This window comes from Argopecten irradians, chromosome 1 (genome assembly GCF_041381155.1).
Source record: "Argopecten irradians isolate NY chromosome 1, Ai_NY, whole genome shotgun sequence".
Lineage (NCBI taxonomy): Eukaryota > Metazoa > Mollusca > Bivalvia > Pectinida > Pectinidae > Argopecten > Argopecten irradians.
Genome location: NC_091134.1, coordinates 45066576 through 45087452, shown reverse-complemented (window position 1 = coordinate 45087452; position 20877 = coordinate 45066576). Strand labels below are relative to the sequence as shown.

Sequence of the window (20877 nt, the reverse complement as noted above, 5' to 3'; positions counted from 1 at the left end):
ATATCAATGGTTAGACCTTAGACTGAAAGCTGAATAGGAAATGGGGGAAAGACAACTGACAGTGCACCATGGTCCAATGTGTATACAGTCTGGAGAAACAGAAACAAGACATAATAGCAAGACATAATAAAGCAAACATGAAGCAGAGCCTATATGTATTTTTGGACTACCGTATTCGATCTAATAAGCGCCCCTCCAACTTTGTGAAGCTCAGTTTAAGTTATATCGAATTGCAGCAAATGTAGACTGAAAATATGAAAAACAAAATGGTTTCTTTGTTTAAATTCTTATGCAAATTTATTTTTTGCTGACCTTTTGCTCTAATTTTGTGAAAAGAAAGTCCAAGTTTGATTTTATTTAGCGCCCCTCATTATATTTAGTGTCCTTGGCGCCTAATGAGTCGAATACAGTCCTTCGTATTTTAGTTGTAATTTTCCATTTTTTATTTAGCTATAATTGAAGCCACCACATAGGAGTGTATATTTTAGTATCATGTTCAAAAAAATCCCAAACAATTTACTAGAATATGGATCAGAATTTTGTGCCCAAACAATTTACTAGAATATGGATCAGAATTTTGTGCTAAATTTAAATTAGCAGGTGTGTAAGTTATTGAATATCAGACCAAAAACTAAGAGAAACAACAAAGATGCATCAGAATATGTAAAGTTTAATTGAAGTTCCATCTTATTATAAACAAGATATCTTGGTGAAGATTTTGGATGCTTGATAGAAAATACAATATAAATTATATTCCAGATTCTAAAAAAAAGAAATTGTTAAAATCTTCAGCATGGTGACCAGATCTACTCATGAAAGTCATCACACACAAGTCTTAATATCACGGTTCCCATAACCTGATAGCATTACTTTGATACAGTTTGATGCATAGAGTGATATCAAAATTTTGAATGTAAAATTGAAGCAGGGGAGATCGAGTAAGTCAATACTTATGGTGATATTATTTATTGGCAAAGTAAAAACAAAATCATGTTGATGTTTATGACAACAAAAAATAAGAAAAATGTTATGTTATCAAAAAGTGCTGAGTTGGATCTCTCTAATAGATCATCGTGAAATGCAAATTTCCTTACTAAGACAACCTTCAGTCATAACTTTAAATGTACTGAGTGACATTGTAAAATACACAGATATGAAGTTCTACCTTTATGAAGAGTTGTCTTCTCCTATGAACAGGTATTGAGTGTTACATAGCTTTTTTATGAAAGTAACCTTCTTAATTTATGGGAAAGAACAGCTTCGTTAGCCAATGGTGTTCAGTAGTCTACAATACAGTATTGTAGACTACTGAATACCCTTGGCTAGCGATGTTGGAGATAGAAATGTGACACTGTTATCTCAAGTGTAGAACTATAGAACACAAACTTGAACATTGAATGATATATTTGAAGGCTGATGGTTACTTATACTCACACATATGTTTATCATAAAAGACAGGCTAATCTACAAAATATGATTGAATATATGAAGGATCCCCTAGTCTGAACATAGCCAAATAATACACCTACAAAATAAACGTGTTCCACATACAGACATCTTATTTTACACACACACACTCTCACAATATACACACATACAACAGCACAGCTGTCACACAGAATCTTCAATATTTCTTCAAGGTCTTGCGTATCAATGCCATCCTCTGGAAAAAAAAGAAACAAAGAATGAATTAAATATATATAAGTGAACCAGTATTATAGATCTATCTGTGTTCTCATCTTCAATGAATAAGTAATTCCAAATTATTAATAATTTTGAAAGAATATTGATCCATTCTGAAGCTTTCATTGCTGGTATATATACACAAAATAATTTCTGTCTTGTTTCTTTATGTACAATTCTATTTTCCTTTTAACAGTAGCAGTCATTTCATGATGAATTCCTCTGTATGTGTAGTATCTTCTGGTTTGTCTCCTTGTGATAGAGGCACAACTGCTTGATTTATATAGTTATATCCCAATGAAACCATATCATCACAATGAACATTGGTTTTCTCTGTATTTCTATTCCCTGTCAATAACATTTTAAATACTTGATATGGACCACTGATCAGTGAAGAGACAAACAGGAGAATTACATGCACTGAATGATTAGTGGAAATATTTATACCTGTTTGTGAGCTTCTGTAGAACAAGCCTTCCTGTATGGACGTAATTCATCAGAGCCAAACCCAGGAATCCACATGTTCCAGTTCCTCTCTGTAAAACAATAGTTCACCAAGTCAAACATTCATTTTACATTAAAAACATTCACACACATCTTTTGTAATATATATACGGTTCCATATATCTTTAATCCTCCTACACAAATATTAGGTGGGGTGTTCTATTCTTTCTCATAGTAGCATATTAACATCAACTCTGTCTCTGTACCCAAATCACACACAGTATCATGATAAATTTGTCTAGGTTAGTAAATGAAACTATCAGATAAGATTATGATTAGTTTATCAGATTATAGCAGACAAAATCAATTTAATTTTGGTTCCCCAAAAGATGTGTAATTGAATTTTGTTGAACTATGTCCATCATCAATACTTGAGGGGTTAATATCACTGGTTACCATCGCTGACAGTGACGCCTGGAGTATCGAGGATGAACCAGCTGTAAAGGTCATGTATACATTGATCCAAGACAATGTGACCTATTTTGGTACATATAATTGGTGATAAATTGTTAATTGTCTCATCTAGAAATCTAGAAACAATTGCCTAGACAAGATTGCCACACATATATGAAATGTAAACTGCGACCTCTAGTAATATTACATGGAGAATAAGAGGTAGATATAGGACAGATTATAGTTTAGTGATTTTCTTACTTAATGATTTCAGGGGGCTGTACCTTTTGAATTGGGAAAACACTACGTTTCATCTTTTTGAAACATGTATATTTCAGAGAGTTTTTAGAGAATTTCAGATCTATATAAACATAAAATTGTGAATTTTTCTTTGAGAAGGGGCCTTTTTTCCGCCCCAAATGTACCTGAAAAATTCACTGTAGTTCCATACAAAACCATAACTTACCAAGATGAAGTTGGACATCCTTGACCTCTAACGTGTTGGACTTCCTGTGCTTTGCAATTTGACAAGCTGAGTTCACAATACTGTCAATAAAGTCATCTGCCACTTGGAGTAATACCTAAACAATATATTTAAACAATTATGTCTTGTCAATAACAATCTAGGGACAATTCAGTGAGGCTATAAACACGAAGCAAAATAGGACATAAATGTATTGTTCTACATTCCTTATGAAAATATAACAAGAAATATTGACAAAAGTCACACACTTTAAACAAATGCAATACATAACCACGGAGATGTGGATAAAATTATTTTTAGACAAGAACATGTATCTAATAAGGTAAACACACTACTGTGAGAGCAATTTCATTATTTCTAGACAAAAATTTCTTTACTACACTGGCAAGGGACAGGGTTCGGCATACAAGACATCCGACCACTATGTGTAATGGCTGACAGTAAGCTTAAGCAACTTTGAACATTTTACATACATTTCACTACAGTGGGCTTTTCTGGCATATCACAGCAAAACCAACTAATTTAATTTCTATTAGAACTGGTTTGTTTCCGATATATATGTGCAAATGTTAATGTACTCTAAGTCTGAATTGTCCCTTTAATTACCATCTTATCTTTTAGTAAGCATTATCACAAAAGTGAACAAGAGCTGACACCAACAAAGCTTATTATAGCCTCACTTTTGGCCTTAAGTTGAGAATTCACCCTTGTGAGGAAGGTTTTAATTTGGGTTCTGTCCCTGGTCAATACACACTAGAGTATAGTCGATAAAAGTGGTTCTTTCGATCTGCCGGTGCTTAGTGCTCAGCATTTATAAAGAGAGAGGGACAACTGGTTTGAACATTTGAATATATACGTTATGATGGAGTGTACATGTACTGTCCGGTGTTTGGCGGTATGCTTCAGTGAGATGGCCCTATAAAATGGGCAAAAGTTTCTTCTATTGCAAATTGACTAAACACAGCCATACCACAGCCTCCCAAAATACACAGAAATTCACACATGCAACACACTGCATACAGAGGAGGCCATCATTAAATAACCCTGGCTGTCAATAGAAATAAATCAACCAACATAATGAACATTTACTCACCTCCTCCACATCGTCGTCCAGTTGTTCCAGTGGGTCCACCTCTTTTACCAATTCCTGAAGACGCCGTTTGTCCAAGACCTTATTTTCCCCCGCAGGAGTTGAATGAGATGGTATTTGGACAGGATTAGGGTGTGGCTGCCTGATCCCTAGAGGGGGCTGGGCAATCCCCATCATAGGTGAAGGCTGAGCCACCATAGGTGCTCCGTCAGTCGACATTGGGGGAGCCTTGTTCATTGCCTATAGAAATATTAAATAACATACAAATGTATATGTACCATACTGTATAGGTTTTTTTAATTATAAATCACAGAACATTACCATCACATGTACATGTACAGTGTATTAAGTTCGAAAATGGGGATTTTTTTTATATGTTGATCGATATGTTTCTGGTAAAGCCAGATGCAGGTTGAGGTTCTGACTATGGTGATCTGAACCTACAAAAAGTACATGTTGGCTGGTAATTATATTGAATAGATATAATGGTACATGTTATCTTGGACAGATATGTAGGCTTAAGTATACATTGTGTGCTTTAAATGTATATGTACGTGTATGCAAGGACGTATATGAGAAGGATAAGTCACACTGGGGTTTTTGGGGAGTACAACGTAGGAGCTTTTGTGTTTGTGCAATGACCGTGACGTCGGGCGACGACCGTTTTCCTTTGATGTCCGCCGGCGCAGCCTTTGATGTAGCTTGCGGGCGCGAGGGTTACCGTCTTACTTTCTGAAGCGGGGCCGTCATTTCATGAGCTGTCGTATTTTTTAACGAAAATTTAAGACATATCTTCTAAATCTTACGTCCTTAAAGCAAGTAATAAACGTTGTGAAAATTAATAAACTTTACATTGGTGTTTCGTTTGACTTGATAAGACAAGTATTTGTTGAGAAAAACGGTTTTTATTCCCGGTTCATAGGCGTCTCGCGTGGTGTTTAGTAGTGTAAAGAGACAGTCACGAATCCTTCTCACTTATAAATCCTTGGTGTATGCAATCAGCAACAGAATTTAAACAATGTCATGTTTGATGTTAGCCTATGGTCAGGTTGGGCACATGTAAATGTATTACTGTTATAGCGATATATGGCTATAATAGTTATTTATAGCTATACAAAACTAGTGGAGATAAAAATGCTTGCGCTCAAAACCGATTACTGAAACTTGCAGGGAATGTGTCATCCTCGATACTCCATGGCTTTCGATCACTTACGATCTCTACACCCCTGGACTATCTCACAGTGAAATTGAAGGCAGCTCAGCGGAAAACATTTGACCAATCACTGGCTAGCAAATATTTCATTTGAAGACTACAGAGAGAGCGACGCCTAACATCAAAGCCACAGATTCAACCACAGTACCTTAAAAACGGCTCTTTTGATGTACATCAAATGACTAAGTTACCTGTTCTATTCTGTTGTCTCCAGTTTTACTATGAGATAGTCCAGGGGTGTAGAGATCGTAAGTGATCGGAAGCCTGGAGTATCGAGGATGGGAATGTGTATAAGGACTATTTGACCACTATACAACAACTTTTCGTTCGAAACAATAGAGCAATAATTAACTTAATTAGCTTAATTATACCCCATCAAAACTGCTTTCAATATGTTTGAATGATCGTTATAAACAACTAGGCCTACTCACAGGGCCATGTATAGTTTCTATATGATGTTATTTTAAATGTATTTCTGGCTATTTTTTCATATAGAAACTATACATGGCCCTGTGACCTGATGGATCAGGTCGGTCAAAACATCACAATCATGCTACACACCTATACTGTAGTAACATATTAGGGTAATGCGGTATATCATATTGACATTCTTCTGTATATCACCATTAAAATAATATTAACAAATAGCAAAGACAGTGGCAAACAATAAAGATGTGTATGTTTACCTTTATTTTCCTTCCGACTCCATCTTCAATCTCGGATGTCGTAAACGGCGATTCTAATATTTTACGCTATGACGGACACGGAACAGTCCGGAAAGTATTTTCAAAATGACCAACGTTAAAGTTACTTCAATATGTACATAATTTTTGAAATATGTATTTGATGTCCATTAATTATAAAAAATATATAAAGTTGATTACTCGAAAGAATAATTACAAAATATACCGTAAGACATGTATTGATTTTCTTTTAGATGAGGCTACTTATGTGAATGTTTTTCAATGAACGTCAGGATAGGAAATTTAATACATACTAAACTCATTTGTGACATAAAATCTTACTCTTTCACAATCCAAAATATATTTCAGCATGGTGGAATAGTCTAACAGAAGAAATTGTAACAGCTCCAAAGATAAACACTTTTAAAAACAGACTTGATCACTTCTGTAGTAAACATGATATTATTTATAGGGCAACCATGCCATAACTGGAAAATGAACTGTAATGTATTTAACTTTTATCATTAATTTGAGTCCAGTGTAGAGGAACATCATGTGTTCCTGTATTGGAAAACTACTATATACTATATACTATACTATCTGCTTACATTGTAAAATTAACTGATTCGCCATCCAAATACACGTACATGACATTTGCAGTCTTCTTGGATTTTACATGTTAAATTGTAATTATGACTTACAGACACAAGGATGTGTCCCCTCGTAGTAAAAAAGGACCAAAAAGGGTAGAAAATCATAATACTGAAACGGGGAATAATTATTTAATCTATTTCCAATCAAAGCATTCCAAAATCACAGTAAATTCTTTTGTCTATAACGGTTTTTTCTTGTTATTTAAGTGTAAAAGAATTGTCTTTCTGTATTAGAAATGCACATATTTCTTGCAATGCTGGCGACGGAGGAGAAATTAATTAATTAATTAATTAATTAATTAAAGCGATGAGTAAAACGAATAAGGCAACTATAAGCCGAGTATGTTCCTGCTATAAAAGGCGATGGAAGTAATGAAGTATAAAAAATCCAGCTCTCCCTCTCTATCCATTTCTCTTTTTGTTATTAAAATTCTGCTCTGTCTCCATTCATATCTCAGACTCTACATGTACGTTTATATCATAAAATATCTATAATACTGTATTAAAATGTGTTATATAAATTCATTTCGATGTGTAATGTAAATTATCAATTGTGGGAAAAGGCCGTATACGAATATAAGTTGTGGCAACTTGTGTCGCTAATCCTCGTTGTAACTATATACCATAAACAAGCTTGATTCGAAATATCTTGATTTTTTAACATATCATTTCAATATTGCATTTCTTAGTTTTTCATAGCAAACAGAAGCCAAATTAATCTATTTTCGAAATATTTCAAGGTCAAAGGTGGACCCATAAACATATATATATAGAGATTGGCAACTCCACCATTTTTACGATCGGCAGATGTACCTCTGTATGTGCTTAGGGGTTTTTAGATAAACTCTTAAACAGTTAAATACAACAAAATATATTTGATATGTTGTAAAAGTTCAGTAATTTTCAGATGGTTTGAGTACGATTTTGGATAGAAAAAATAATATTTTAACTTATATTTTAATAAAACAAAATGCACTTCCGGTTTTGAATGTCTGATTTTCGAAAAACTAGGTAAAATTGCTGATTTTCATGCTTTCAAAAATCATATTAAATAACATCACTCAGGAAAACTGGTAACATCAAACCATGATATAATGTTTAAACTTTAAGTTGATGCAAAAATATCATGTTTAAAAGAATACACTTAAAAGTAGTTGGCCAAGGGGAAATGCCTATAAATCAGATGTCCCGCTGCCTGTCAACATAGGCAAAGAAGGAGTTTCTAATCTCTATGTATATATGTTTCTGGTAGACCTTATTCATTTAATATTGGAATTCCAAGAAGAACAAGATTAGAGTGGTGAAATGTAGTTCTTTTTTATCCAGACAGTTTTTATGATATACCAAATACAAGCAGTTTCTTTTTGGACTTTCTTATACATGTAAAAAAATGTACATAGGATATCATTAAAAGTATTCTCATAGTAGTTTGTGTGCTCTGATAAGTTTAAAATGTATGCCAATATAAATTATATACATCGAGGAAAACAAAAACGTAGATAAATCTTTGAGAAAATACCGTATCATGGCCAATATAGGGTATAGACTACATGGACAAAAGTGCATGTACGTACTGTATGTATGTGCCAGAAAATCGAAATAACCAGTCGCGGAAAAAATTGTAATACCTTAAGTTGTCAGTAATTTGTCAGCTTTAAAAGTAACATTCATAAGCTAAAAGTATTTCCCCAGAATGATGTTAATTAAAATACAACGTATGTACCAAAATTTCCGGCAAAGCTTGACCGTTATTTGAAACTGCTATTATATTTTTTCGTTCCGCTTTGTGGCATTGACATCTCTGTCATACAAACGCTTAAACGTCATATTGACGCTTGAAATGGAGCAAAAGAAGAAGATTCAGACAGCCTCTGTAAGTTTTCCCTTTTTAATTATTTTCACCATTGTTATTTGGCAAATATGGTGTTGTGTTGAATGAAAAATAGATCAGCATGTTAAAATTAAAAAAAAGACAGTTCAACATTTTAACAATGATCATAATCTTAGTTCGTCCTTACCATGGCCATTGGCTACTCCAACAATGTTACTTGTTAGAGGTATAGCACGACGAGACACTTTTGGAACATTACGTCGTGTCTAAATAACGTCCGATGAAAAAACGGCTGACCAGTCGACTCTCATATTATGGGAGTAGGCCATTGGCCAGCTTACACTTTACAGCCTAATTAAAACGTTCAGCACTCGATCATCCTGTCATCAGCTCGTTTTTTGAGAGAATGACAAGTACATGTAGATCTGAGTAAGTGAATTTTGTCACAACCTTCCTACTGTCACGTTTGAAGGTTGAAATTGATGGCCTAATTATTGGGTATGCAATGTTCATTTTATTGTGTTCTCAGTTTTTATCCATTGACAATTAATTTCAATTAGAGTGGAAGTGGGTGGAATGAGAATTTTTATATCCAACTTCAGTTCAGGCAAGTGTGTTTGCCACCAAAAACGACTTTGTCTCAGATATACCCATCATCATCACCATCATCATCATCATCATCATCATCATCGTAAATACATATATTCATAAAATTGACTATTTTCGATTATTTCATTCATTTCAGTTGGTTGATTTGAAGGCAGAACTTCTTAAAAAGCAAGAAGAATTAAAGCAGCAAAAACTGAGTGGTAATGGAATAGGTTTCATTCGCCCGAAAACATCAGAAAAGGTTAGCATCATAAACCTTGAAAACTACCATAGTAATAAATTTAGCTGAATTTGAAGTTCAGGGTAGATTGCAGAGATAAATACCTTTTTTTTTTACATTTTGTGCTGAAATATAATAAGCTACATGTACATGATAAATAATGTAGCTGGTTTACGAGTCATGGATAACAATTAAACTAGTCTACTCTAATGTACATATGTTTTTATCACTCCAGTGGCAAATACAAATTTTAATACATCATTTAGAAGGCAATATATTATTTTTATCATCCTTATAGTTTTGCTAATGACATTAATGTTATGATTTTTCTCTACAGAAGAATGATATATGGAGCAGGAAAAATAAAGGTGTTCTTGAGCGAGCACAAAGAGATTTTGAAAAAAAGGCAGAGGAGGAAAATGTTTTCGAAAATTCAAAGTTAGTATACATACATGATATGTATGGTGTATCATGTTCTAATGTACTGTATATACATATAGTATTTCCTATATATATAGGAAAAGTACTGTATGTTTACCTAGAAATTGAAGTACACATCAATTGTAATAGTTCTAGATCTATAGTCTAATACTTACAGTCAGTGGTGAATTGATAGTATAAACCCCGTTGATTTCTACCAAAGGCTACTCAACTTTATTTCTCGATAGATTGAGTATGTCACGCGCAATTTGGAGCCGCGCGGATGAATTTATGATGGTCAAAATCAGAAACTTTTGGTGTTTTCAGTACCGAACGTACGTTCGATGAACATGTAGGTATCAAAATAGGTTTCAATACATATACATGTACGTGTGTAAATACAAATGTAGAAAAGTTACATTGTTTATGTTACTACCGTACCTCTTTTAGCAATGCTTCCGTGGGTATGATAAATAAACAATGTTGTACAATGTACAGTTTTGCACATTCCGATGACGTCGCAATGTTTACATGTTGTGTGTCGGTGAGTGTGTGTCGGTGAGTCTGTGTTGTTCGCTACAACATGTAGATCTACATCCTATTTGTATTTTTAACATCTTTGGTTGTACGCAAATGGATAAGATATATCAGGACAACATCAGTCTTTAGTTGGATAAGTTTAACCAAAACGACCTAGCACGACAATGCAGTTTTGTTCACCTCGCGGGACAGACAAGTCCTGTACGTTATCTAGGCCTACTGTGAATCGGCGATAGTAGGCCCTCCTTACTTATACCTACACAATGTACGTTTGGGTGTTTCGAAATATCAATGAAACGGAATCCTACAATTGTAGCTTTACAATACTTGTAATAGATATCTCTAATATTTATTGAAGTGTTTGAAACAACAATATAAATATAATTGTAAGCTAACATTTAGAGAGCGGTAAACGTTTACAGTAGTGGGCCTACCTGTGTTTGTACATGTTACTAGAAACGACGATCCGATACATTTGAAAATCCAGAAATAATGTCATGAAACTATATAAACATCCATGTATTCAAGTAATTTCAAACGTGAACTTATTAAGTAGAACTCAAGTGATCACAAAATCAAAGAAACTCTCTGTTTGTCACACCTCCTTGACACAGGCGGTTTGAATCGGATGACGCGTCACAACTACGTTAAATATCCTGCCACGTTATGAATTGTGTAAGCGTGTGTAATAATACGAAGCAAAAGATTAAAACCAAACTGCTTTGCACCATGGTGTTTTTTACAACAGATAAATATAACGATTTATAGTTTCATACCGGGAAAACACCAGATATATGCTTCATCAGACGGAACTCATTTTATTTGTATGTTCATTAATAAATTGGCGGGAATTTCCGCCACTTCGAGTGGCTGTTCCAAATGTCCGTCAGAACCAAACGATATAATCCAATTTTAGTCTTATAAATGCCATAAACACTATTAAGTATTTTGAGCTATGAAAATAATAGTTAAGACTGTAAATATAAGTCTTAACGGTCCATTCCAAATATCGATACCCTACTCAACTTTATCCTTCGATAGAACCACCAAAAAAGAGACTTTAATCCTTAAAAGATAGATTCAGATAAAAAGAAGTCCTCTCTATAGAGTGCACAAACTGTATGTACTCATGTATGTTATAATGTATTTGAACATACATTAAAATTGCCTTTAATTTATGATTATTATCAACAGAAGTATAACTTAAAATGTTTTTTAGGAGAAAACTTCAAGAAAAAGCCAAGATGTATGACAAGATTACTCAAGGATCACACATCCCAGGTACAGTATATACATGTAGATTGATCTTTGGTAGGTAGAGTATTGGAATGGCTTTAAAACCAGACATCTCCAGACTGATGTGTACACGTGGGACATTCTATCTGTCGGGATGTCTTTGTCTGGTATCCAAGGAAACTCTGTATGGTAACAAAGTGATAGTTTACTTCTATTTGACTTTTTAAAAAGTGAAATGTATACAGAATGCATTTACATTGATAATATTTTCTCCATAAGCCATGTATAATCATCACCTTGAAATTAATTACATTTATAATTTATTCAATTTATATCTAAATACCGGTAAACAGACAAACATACTTCACCCTTGAAAGTTGGTTTTAAATAATGAATACATGTATTTTGTTACAATACCTACAAACATGCTCTTTTGTGGTTACTGCATAATTTCCCTTTAATTCATCCCATGATTTTCCACACAGGAGAATGACTTGTGTAATTCATTTAGTTAATATTTATTAGTATTATCTTTTTTTCTTGATTTTACAGAAGAGGATGGTAGCAAATTGTACCTGGTGGATTTTGAGAAGAAAGTCATTGATCAAATGATTGATGTAAGAGAGAAAGACAGGGAAAGAAAAAAGAGAGATGAAGAAGAAGAAATGAGAAGAAAAGAAGAAGAAATATTATCAAAGGCTGATATACCCCCACCAGCAAGCAAGGATGAAGAATGGCAAGATCTATATTTCTTAAATAGGCTTTTTAGAATACAGTAATAGTTTAAAAGATATAATTACTTATGAATACTGTAAACAAGGACACTTTTGCATGTGCTTAATTTTGCGATTTGTAAGAGTATACATTCCACGTCGGTGTTATTTTCGCAACATTTATAACTTCGAGTTTTTGGCAATATAGTTCATATATTTTTCACAAAATTTTACATGTGATGGAAATTTTCGTATAAGTAGCGTAATTTTCCGGGTTTGCAGTATATTACCATATTTCTCCTCATATAAGACACCCACCCCACCTAGAGAGTACATTATTGAAAGGATTTCCTTTTTATTGATATTTTTGTGTTCTTCATTATCATTGAAAGTACTTGTTACTAGACATATATTATGCTACAAAATAGATTTCAGCTGATAAGTAATCCAATGACATGTCTAGAAGGAAACTAACATACACGGTAGGCATCACCATCTTACATAGGCATCACCTATTACTCAATCCTTTTTCAATTTATTGAAATAAAAAAAATTTGAAATTGAAATGATATTATATAGTTACTCGTATCACATCCATAGAAAACACCATTCATTCAAATCATAGGCTTTCCATTTCATATGCCTGTGTGCATGTTCTTGCAGCTAATTAAAACTAAAACGTAATTTTCCATTTGACAGTCAGTTAAGATACTATTTAGTATTTATACAATAACAATTCCAACGCTGTATCCACATTTTACAGTACTTACAAACATATGTTTCCTATTGCATGTTACAGGGTGGACTATGTTGATGGCTTTGGAAGGACTAGAACTTGTTTGAGGAAAGACCTAAAGGATCATACTGAGAGAGACCGGGCAAGTGCTGGTGCAAGGTATAAGTTTGAATATTTGATGTATAAATATACCCAAACCTCTTTGACTGGAAGTCATTGAGACAATGATATTTTTTAAGTTATCCAAATGTTCAATATAATAGTGAATTGATCAGGACCAACTGTTATATCTCAAATCAAACAGGTTCTTTAAGATATACTAGTTTGAGCTAATGAGGTTTTACCAATGTATTACATCCACATAGCTTACCATATGATCCTGATTATGTTTATCCAGGTTTACAGGCCCATCAGCACAAAACACACTGTCTGACGACAAACCAACACTAATGTCAGACGACATGCGTCGCGAGTTACAGAGACAGAAATGGGAAGAAGAGGCACAGGCAAATCTGAATGGGCCAGTCCACTACTCTAATGTTCAGTTTGATGGTAAGTCTGTCTTTGTCACTGAAACACATTCTAGTTTTGAATTATATTTCATTTTAATTGTTTGTTTTGTTTCTTTTCTTCTTCTTTTTTCTTTTTTGCCAAATACTTTGCATAACTTTTTCAGTTTATTTACATAGAATTGATGAGCAGATAGAATATTAATTGAGTTGATATAATTCCAATGTAACAACATTCAGAAAAGAATTACAGTATACAGATATATTACCTGTACCAAAGTAATGGGGCACTTACCTAAATGCAATTTTCTTCATGTGGTTCAGTTGGGGAGAATTTTGAAGTACAGTTGTAGAATAATCCTATATCCTAGATATCTAGATACAAAAGAGTCTTATTGTCCATTCCAAATATAACTTAGTGCAAATTGAATAACAAGATGGACATCATTATATATGAAAAGGATCAATTATTAGCTTACCTTAGTTACAGGAGAAGGTTAGGAGTTAAGTCCCTTTAATTGCTGAGACTGAATCATGTATAAGGCTACTACACGTATTAGTTATGTACCAGGTCTTAATTTTCATATAACATTTTTCAGAAATCCGCAATCATGGCACTGGCTTTTTCCAGTTTTCTAAGACAGAAGAGGAAAGACAGAAAGAGATGGAAACTTTAGGTGATTTACGTCAGCAGGTAAGGACCAACTGAAAGGTTTATAAGCACTTTATTAGATTGCAGATAATTTGATGAACATTCATCAACTTTGACCTTCTTTAATGACAAGTTTAAAAACACTGAATAGTATATGCTTAACAAATAGAATATATTAATGCTAAACAGAGACATTCTTTGTAAACATAAACACATGTCATAAATTAAAGACTCAATCAATTCTTCTCTGAAGTCAAATCTTTTCTCTTCATTTTGAAAACTGAACAGAATTTCCCTCTGATATGTATTTGAAGTGAGCAGATTTTTATTTAATAATATATTCTCTTGAGGTCACCATTTACATTTTCTACTGTTGGTATGGATTTCTATTTAATTTCATCGTCTTGCTAATCTGCAGTTGTATATTAGCTACAGTTGTATCTACCCTTGTGTGTAGGTATTGTTTGTGACATCATGAGTGTACGAGCACAACATCATATTTTTCAGAGAAAACAAGCTGAGTTTCGCTCACAAAATATTTGAAGTCAAAATCAATACCTTCCTGCAAAGGCAGATAACTCTGTGATATGCCAAGACAAGATATTTATTAATATTTATTGAAATATTTGAAATGCAGTAATTTATGTTATTTGACAGACAATTGATGAGCGTGCACGGAGAGAAAGACTGAAGGAAAAACGTAAAGCTATGCTTGATGCTCGACTGGCCAAGGTCAAAAAACGAAAACAGCAGGAAGCTGGACTGTTCAGCTCAGAAAAAGAAGAAGGTATTACATGCACGGAACTGAAATATAATATTGAAATTTTCTTTTACGACAGAACAGAAAAAATCTAATAAATATGGGTAAAAACTTTAGAGATGGTTTTCCTCACTATGGATAACAAAATCTTGGTAAATTCTTTTCAGTGAGTTAGGATTGTGATTATAACATTTCATGTACATTGTTTCTATAATATTTTATATAGACTAGACTTTTTCATCCTTGCATTTATTAAGATAACCTTCAGTTTATAAACAGGATATATATATATGGGGGTCAAAGAAGTAATATATGTACCATAGCAGGAGATAAATGCTAAATGAAACATTTTAACATTTATACACATGAACGAAACTTTCAACTTAATGAATGCATGGACAATAGTAATAATCTTCATCGGTCCATATTAGTTTTAATATATGTATATTTTTTTCATTATAATCTGTTATTTTGTCTGTATACAGAAATAGGTATGGTAAAAATATATTCTCCCAGCCATGTGTAATCCTTTGTGATTTATTTATCATTCTGAGGGGCATAACGTAAAAATAATCTATTAAAGGTAATAGATAAAAGGAGTCTCAACATCCTTGGCGGTTTTGTTTTTATTTTGGCGAAGAAATTGTCAACATGTTTTTACCGCTAGGCAGTTGTCATACGACTTATCTATTAGTGTAATAATAACACACAGGAATTGAAAATATTTTAACAGATGCCAATTCAGAGGTGCCAGCTGATGATCAGAAAATGCCAGAGAAGCCAGCTGTAGAAGAACCTCAACTGTTGACAAGAGATGAAAATATTAACAAAAATAAACCAGAACGGGAATGGGACAAGGGCAAAGAGAGTAAGTCTGGCAGAGAGTGGGGCAAGGGTAAGGATAGTAATTGTGGCAGGGAGTGGGACAAGGGCAAGGAGAGTAAGTGTGGCAGGGAGTGGGACTAGGGCAAGAGGGTAAGTGTGGCAGGGAGTGGGACAAGGGCAAAGAGAGTAGGTGTGGCATAGTGTGTGACAAGGGCAAAGAGAGTAAGTGTGGCAGGGAGTGGGACAAGGGCAAAGAGAGTAAGTGTGGCAGGGAGTGGGACATACAAGGACAAAGAGAGTAGGTATGGCAGGGAGTGGGACAAGGGCAAGGGGAGTAAGTGTGGCAGGGAGTAGGAATAAGGAAGGGAGAGTAAGTCTGTAGGGAGTGGTACAAGGGCAAGGAGAGTAAATGTAGAGGAAGTGGGACAAGGGCAAGGAGAGTAAGTGTGGCAGGGAGTGGGACAAGGGTAAAAAGAGTAAGTGTGTCTGGGAGTGGGACAAGGGCAAGGAGAGTAAATGTGGCAGGAAGTGGGACAAGGGCAAGGAGAGTAAGTGCTGCAGGGAGTGAGACAAGGGCAAGGAGAGTAAGTGTGGCAGGGAATGGGACAAGGGTGAAGAGAGTAGGTGTTACAGGGAGTGGAACAAGGGCAAGGGGAATAAGTGTGGCAGGGAGTGGGACAAGGGTAAAGAGAGTAAGTGTAGCAGGGAGTGGGACAAGCTTATGAGCAAGGAGAGTAAGGATGGCAAGGAGTGGGACAAGGGCAAGGAGAGTAAGGGTGGCAGGGAGTGGGACAAGATTAAAGAGAGTAAATGTGACAGGGAGTGGGACAAGGGCAAAGAGAGTAAGTGTGGCAGGGAGTGGGACAAGGGTAAAGAGAGTAAGTGTGGCAGGGAGTAGGACATACAAGGGCAAGGAGAGTAAATAGCAGGGAGTGGGACAAGGGCAAGGGGAATAAGTGTGGCAGGGAGTGGGACAAGGGCAATGGGAGTAAATGTGGCAGGGATAAGGACAAGGGCAAGCAGAGTAAGTGTGACAGGGAGTGTGACAAGGGCAAAGAGGGTAAGTATGGCAGGGAGTGGGACAAGGGCAAAGAAGGTAGGTGTGGCAGGGACTCGGACAAGGGCAAGGGTAGTAAGTGTTGAAGGGAATTGGGCAAGGGCAAGCAGCAAGGAGAGTAACTGCAAGTGTAAGCCCAAGTTTAGTTAATATTGTCTTATTATCATTTAATAGAAAGTGTAGGATTGGCTTGTTAAATGCTGTTATTTTCAACATGATTGATAAATTGATGATAAATTGATTGTGTAAGTAAAGTTATACGATAATTATGATAGTAAATAAGTCTTTTTGACTTTTGCTTGTTTGTAAATAACTGTATTTTATAATTTCAGGCCTATTTTCGTATCCAAATGCAACAACAGAAGAGAAATATTTCCAGGAGAAACGGGACCAGAGACAGTCCGAGTTTGCCCCTCCATCGTTTTACTATTCTGATACTAAGAAAGGAACTAATGATTCAGCAAAAAGATACCAACAGAATGAGAACAGAAGATCTGATTTTGGATTATCTTCTGCATTCTCGGATGATAAACATATGGACACACAGAATGAGCGGAATATTCCTTCTAGTAATGAGAAGTCTTACAAGTGTGTACCGCCTCCATTCTACCCTGGAGGTACTGCGATAGGAAAGTCCAATTATACATCTAAAACTCATAACAAAATCAATACCAGTACAACAGCTACATCATCCCATAGAGAAAAGACAGACCAGGGTTCCTGTATACACAGTAGTAGCATTGAGGAGTTTCTAAGAAGGGAAAGGAATGAAGTTTCAAAAACTCGGCAGTGTGAGGATACCCAATTAAATGTTGAATCTACTACAGAAAGTCTACAGGTAGGAGATATACCCTTACCTAAACCAACCAACACTGCTAGCACATCAGCAAATAATGAGTCCTTTTCTACTGAAGTTCGGAGCGACAATTCAGTCCAAAGAAATAGTCAGTACAACATTTCATCAGGAGTCACTGGATATGACTTATCTGCTGATAATCAGACCCTTTCTGGAGGATTTCAATTTAATCCCATGGCTCAATTTGATTCATATGGACAACCAAACCTGAATGTCCCACCGCCTAATGTCTTCAATCCTTTTCCTGGATCTTACTCTCAACCATCTCACGCCGGTACAGAGGCTCAGTCCACGACCTCAGATTTATATACTGCCACACCAACTATTGGACAGAATACTGAATATACCAACAACCACATACAGCCGTCTGCTACCATCGCCCAAAATCCTGTGACACAAAATACAGAGAGGACAACACAGGTCGCCATCCCTAAGTTGAGTATTGTAGATACTCGTCTGATGAAAAATGAAAGTCTAGAAACTGATGAGCATGATGACTCTTCTGTTGATGAACAAGTAGAGGAAACATCTTCTGTTAGTTCCAGCCTACAATCTAACTGTGATATCTCAGTGCCAACTCAAAGTGTTTTCTCTAGTGCTCCTATCAGATATGCTCAAAATACAAGTTATGAGACCATGGAAAATTGATAATCTATATATTGTCTATATAACCGAGTGTCATTATTCTTTATTGTAAAAACAGAAAATACATCTTTGAAGGCCCACTACTATTCCAGAGCAAAACATAAAGGTTTCCTAAAAATATTAATAACATCGGAAAATATATAACTATGGCCTAAGATGAGGTTACAACACCAAACATATGCAAAATTTCCTGCGTAAAATATTATAACAGTGGAGAGTCATTTCACTGTTTTGCCTTCTGGCACAGTGATAGTCAACTACCATGTGTTATTTAGTACGACAGCGGGAAACATAAGACGACACGCATTATAAAAATAAACATTTTATTTATTTGAATCAAATTGTTCAGAAGATTGTAGTGTCACGAGTTTAGGATAACGGTGGGAAACATAAGACGACCCTTATTATGAAAATTATCATTTATTTATTTTAATCAAATTGTTCAGAAGGTGATGATAAGAGTAGTATTAACGGTAAGTTAACAACTTTTACAAACCATTTCAAAAATCAAAAGTCGTTTCAGAAAGGTTGTGGGCCTTTAAAGTGAATAGTCGGGCAAAGAAAACCAGTCTTAATGCATTCATTGGCCTTCCAAAAGTTCTCACATATTGATATGACGGTCAAGTTCTGCTTAGTTTCCCAGTTCTGACCATTAGAGTAAAGAAAAGTTGAAAGCATTGAAAGCGAGGCTGCGTGGAAATGTAACCACGGACATAGTGAGCCGGGAGGACGTTTTAGAATTTCCATACTTTAAATTAATTTCTTCGTACGCAGACAGATTTTGACGAGAGATTTGATTTTTCCATTTCATAAGAAATTATACTGGATACATTCACACCATTTTTACCGACTTTAGCCATCCTTGCCCGACTGTTCACTTTAAACGAAGAATTTGTGATTAATATTTATTAAAATTAAATAGTTTAAAAGTCTATATGATGAGAGAATTTTACAAAGTTGAATGTTTATGTTATTTTAATTAACACTTGTAATCACATGTGTTTAAATAAATAAAACTATAAATGACAACGATTAAAGGTATTTCTTCTCATTACTTAACCATAGTCATAATGTCAATCTGATGACTATCAGATTAAATTTCGAAGTACACAATATACTAGCTACATAGCAAAAGTCCAAGATGACCTGTACCACACCTGGTTAATTAGTAAACATACAAAAACTTCTATTCAAGATATTTTGCAAACTTTGGAAGCTGCCATTTTGGATCAAAAGAGCTAAGAGATGTCAATTGAATCAAATTAATAAATATTTGGGTAATTCCAAAGCTTTTGTCATTACAGTGTATATTTTTTTATACTAATATGCACATACAGTATTGTATCTTTTATTACATTTTTCGCAGTGAAATATAAGGTTTTACTGTGAGCATAAAAGCGATATACTTCACTCCTATGAAAATGTCAATTTTGATATTCTCGCTCGCTTTTGTATTGACCAATTTGAATGCAGCATTGACAGTGAAAATATCATTTTGATTGTAATGTCACTAGTCTTTGCACAAAATGATGCATTTTTTAGTAGAAATATGACGTTATGCTCACAAATATATGACGTTATATATATATATAATTGCAAGGCGAATAACTCTGTACAATCCAATGACAGAACTAGTAGTGATGCGAGATGGTCGTTTGTAAATGGAAGTGAGAAAACAAATTTATCCCATGACTATGCATGGTTCACAATGGAGAAACCATGTGATAAATTCCATAGCAGTTGGTTATCATTTATGTGTAAACACCTACAGCGCCTCTGATTAGTCAATTCCAAGATCTCTTGATTCCAATTGGCTCTCAACTTCGGGCTACTTTTCATAGCGCATTTTCTTTTAAATAGCATTGTATTTGCTGTTTTACTGGTAGTTGCTTATTCAAAGTATCAAACAATAGAATATTGGCTGTCTGTTTAAGCACTATATTTCATGACGGAAAGATATCACTACACAATGTATGGTGGTAAGTTTCCCTGAATGAAGACGAGAAAATGGTCACCACAGAATAAATAAGTTCCCCAACTCTCGTTAGTTAATTTTCAAATTTTTTAAAAGACATTCACTTAAGCTCGTGTCTTCAAAATTTGAAAATTAACTAACTCGAGTTTGATAAACATGATAAACAACAGTCATGCGTTGGGGAACCTCTATGTAATAAATAAAACATTCCTCTACAAATTTTATCAAGTGATCTATTCAAACTAACTTTTGTCCATTTCTTAATGTTTTCACAGAAATTGATTTTTACTATGGCTGGGCTGTGATAATTAAATATTAAAGTTAGTTGCTATGTATATATATGTTTATTTTTTTTTTTTATTTTTTTTTTTTGCTGAATATTACATCAATAGCTGATCTCAACTTAAGGATGGCCCCTCCCCCACGAGTCTGTAACCTGTACATGTTTATGTGTTTGGAGAATATGTGTATTATTCATGTTTGTGTATATATGAAGAAGCTGCTGAAGACAATTTAATTTGAACACAATTTATTAACAAGAGATCCCAGAGGGATCTTGGCGCCCACCAAAGAATGATCTATGTCTGACA

The 20877-nt window shown here is 34.7% G+C and overlaps 2 protein-coding genes across 2 annotated transcripts; one reads left to right on the top strand and one right to left on the bottom strand.

Moving 5' to 3' along the window:
* Positions 1-652: 652 nt before the first annotated feature.
* Positions 653-6151, bottom strand: LOC138329647 (transcription initiation factor TFIID subunit 12-like). Its single transcript, XM_069276805.1, has 5 exons — positions 6054-6151; positions 4158-4394; positions 3047-3161; positions 2131-2219; positions 653-1663 (listed from the first exon to the last, which is right to left on the bottom strand). The coding sequence occupies exons 2-5, from the start codon at positions 4389-4391 to the stop codon at positions 1625-1627; spliced, it is 477 nt and encodes a 158-aa protein (XP_069132906.1). The 5' UTR covers positions 4392-4394; positions 6054-6151; the 3' UTR covers positions 653-1624.
* A 2356-nt stretch (positions 6152-8507) lies between these two features.
* On the top strand, positions 8508-20826 carry LOC138329646 (coiled-coil domain-containing protein 174-like). Its single transcript, XM_069276790.1, has 11 exons — positions 8508-8576; positions 9280-9384; positions 9701-9801; positions 11543-11604; positions 12112-12295; positions 13072-13167; positions 13406-13560; positions 14117-14211; positions 14827-14956; positions 15663-15797; positions 17144-20826. Exons 1-11 carry the CDS (start codon positions 8544-8546, stop codon positions 18313-18315), a joined length of 2268 nt encoding a protein of 755 aa, XP_069132891.1. The 5' UTR covers positions 8508-8543; the 3' UTR covers positions 18316-20826.
* The last annotated feature ends 51 nt before the right edge of the window (positions 20827-20877 follow it).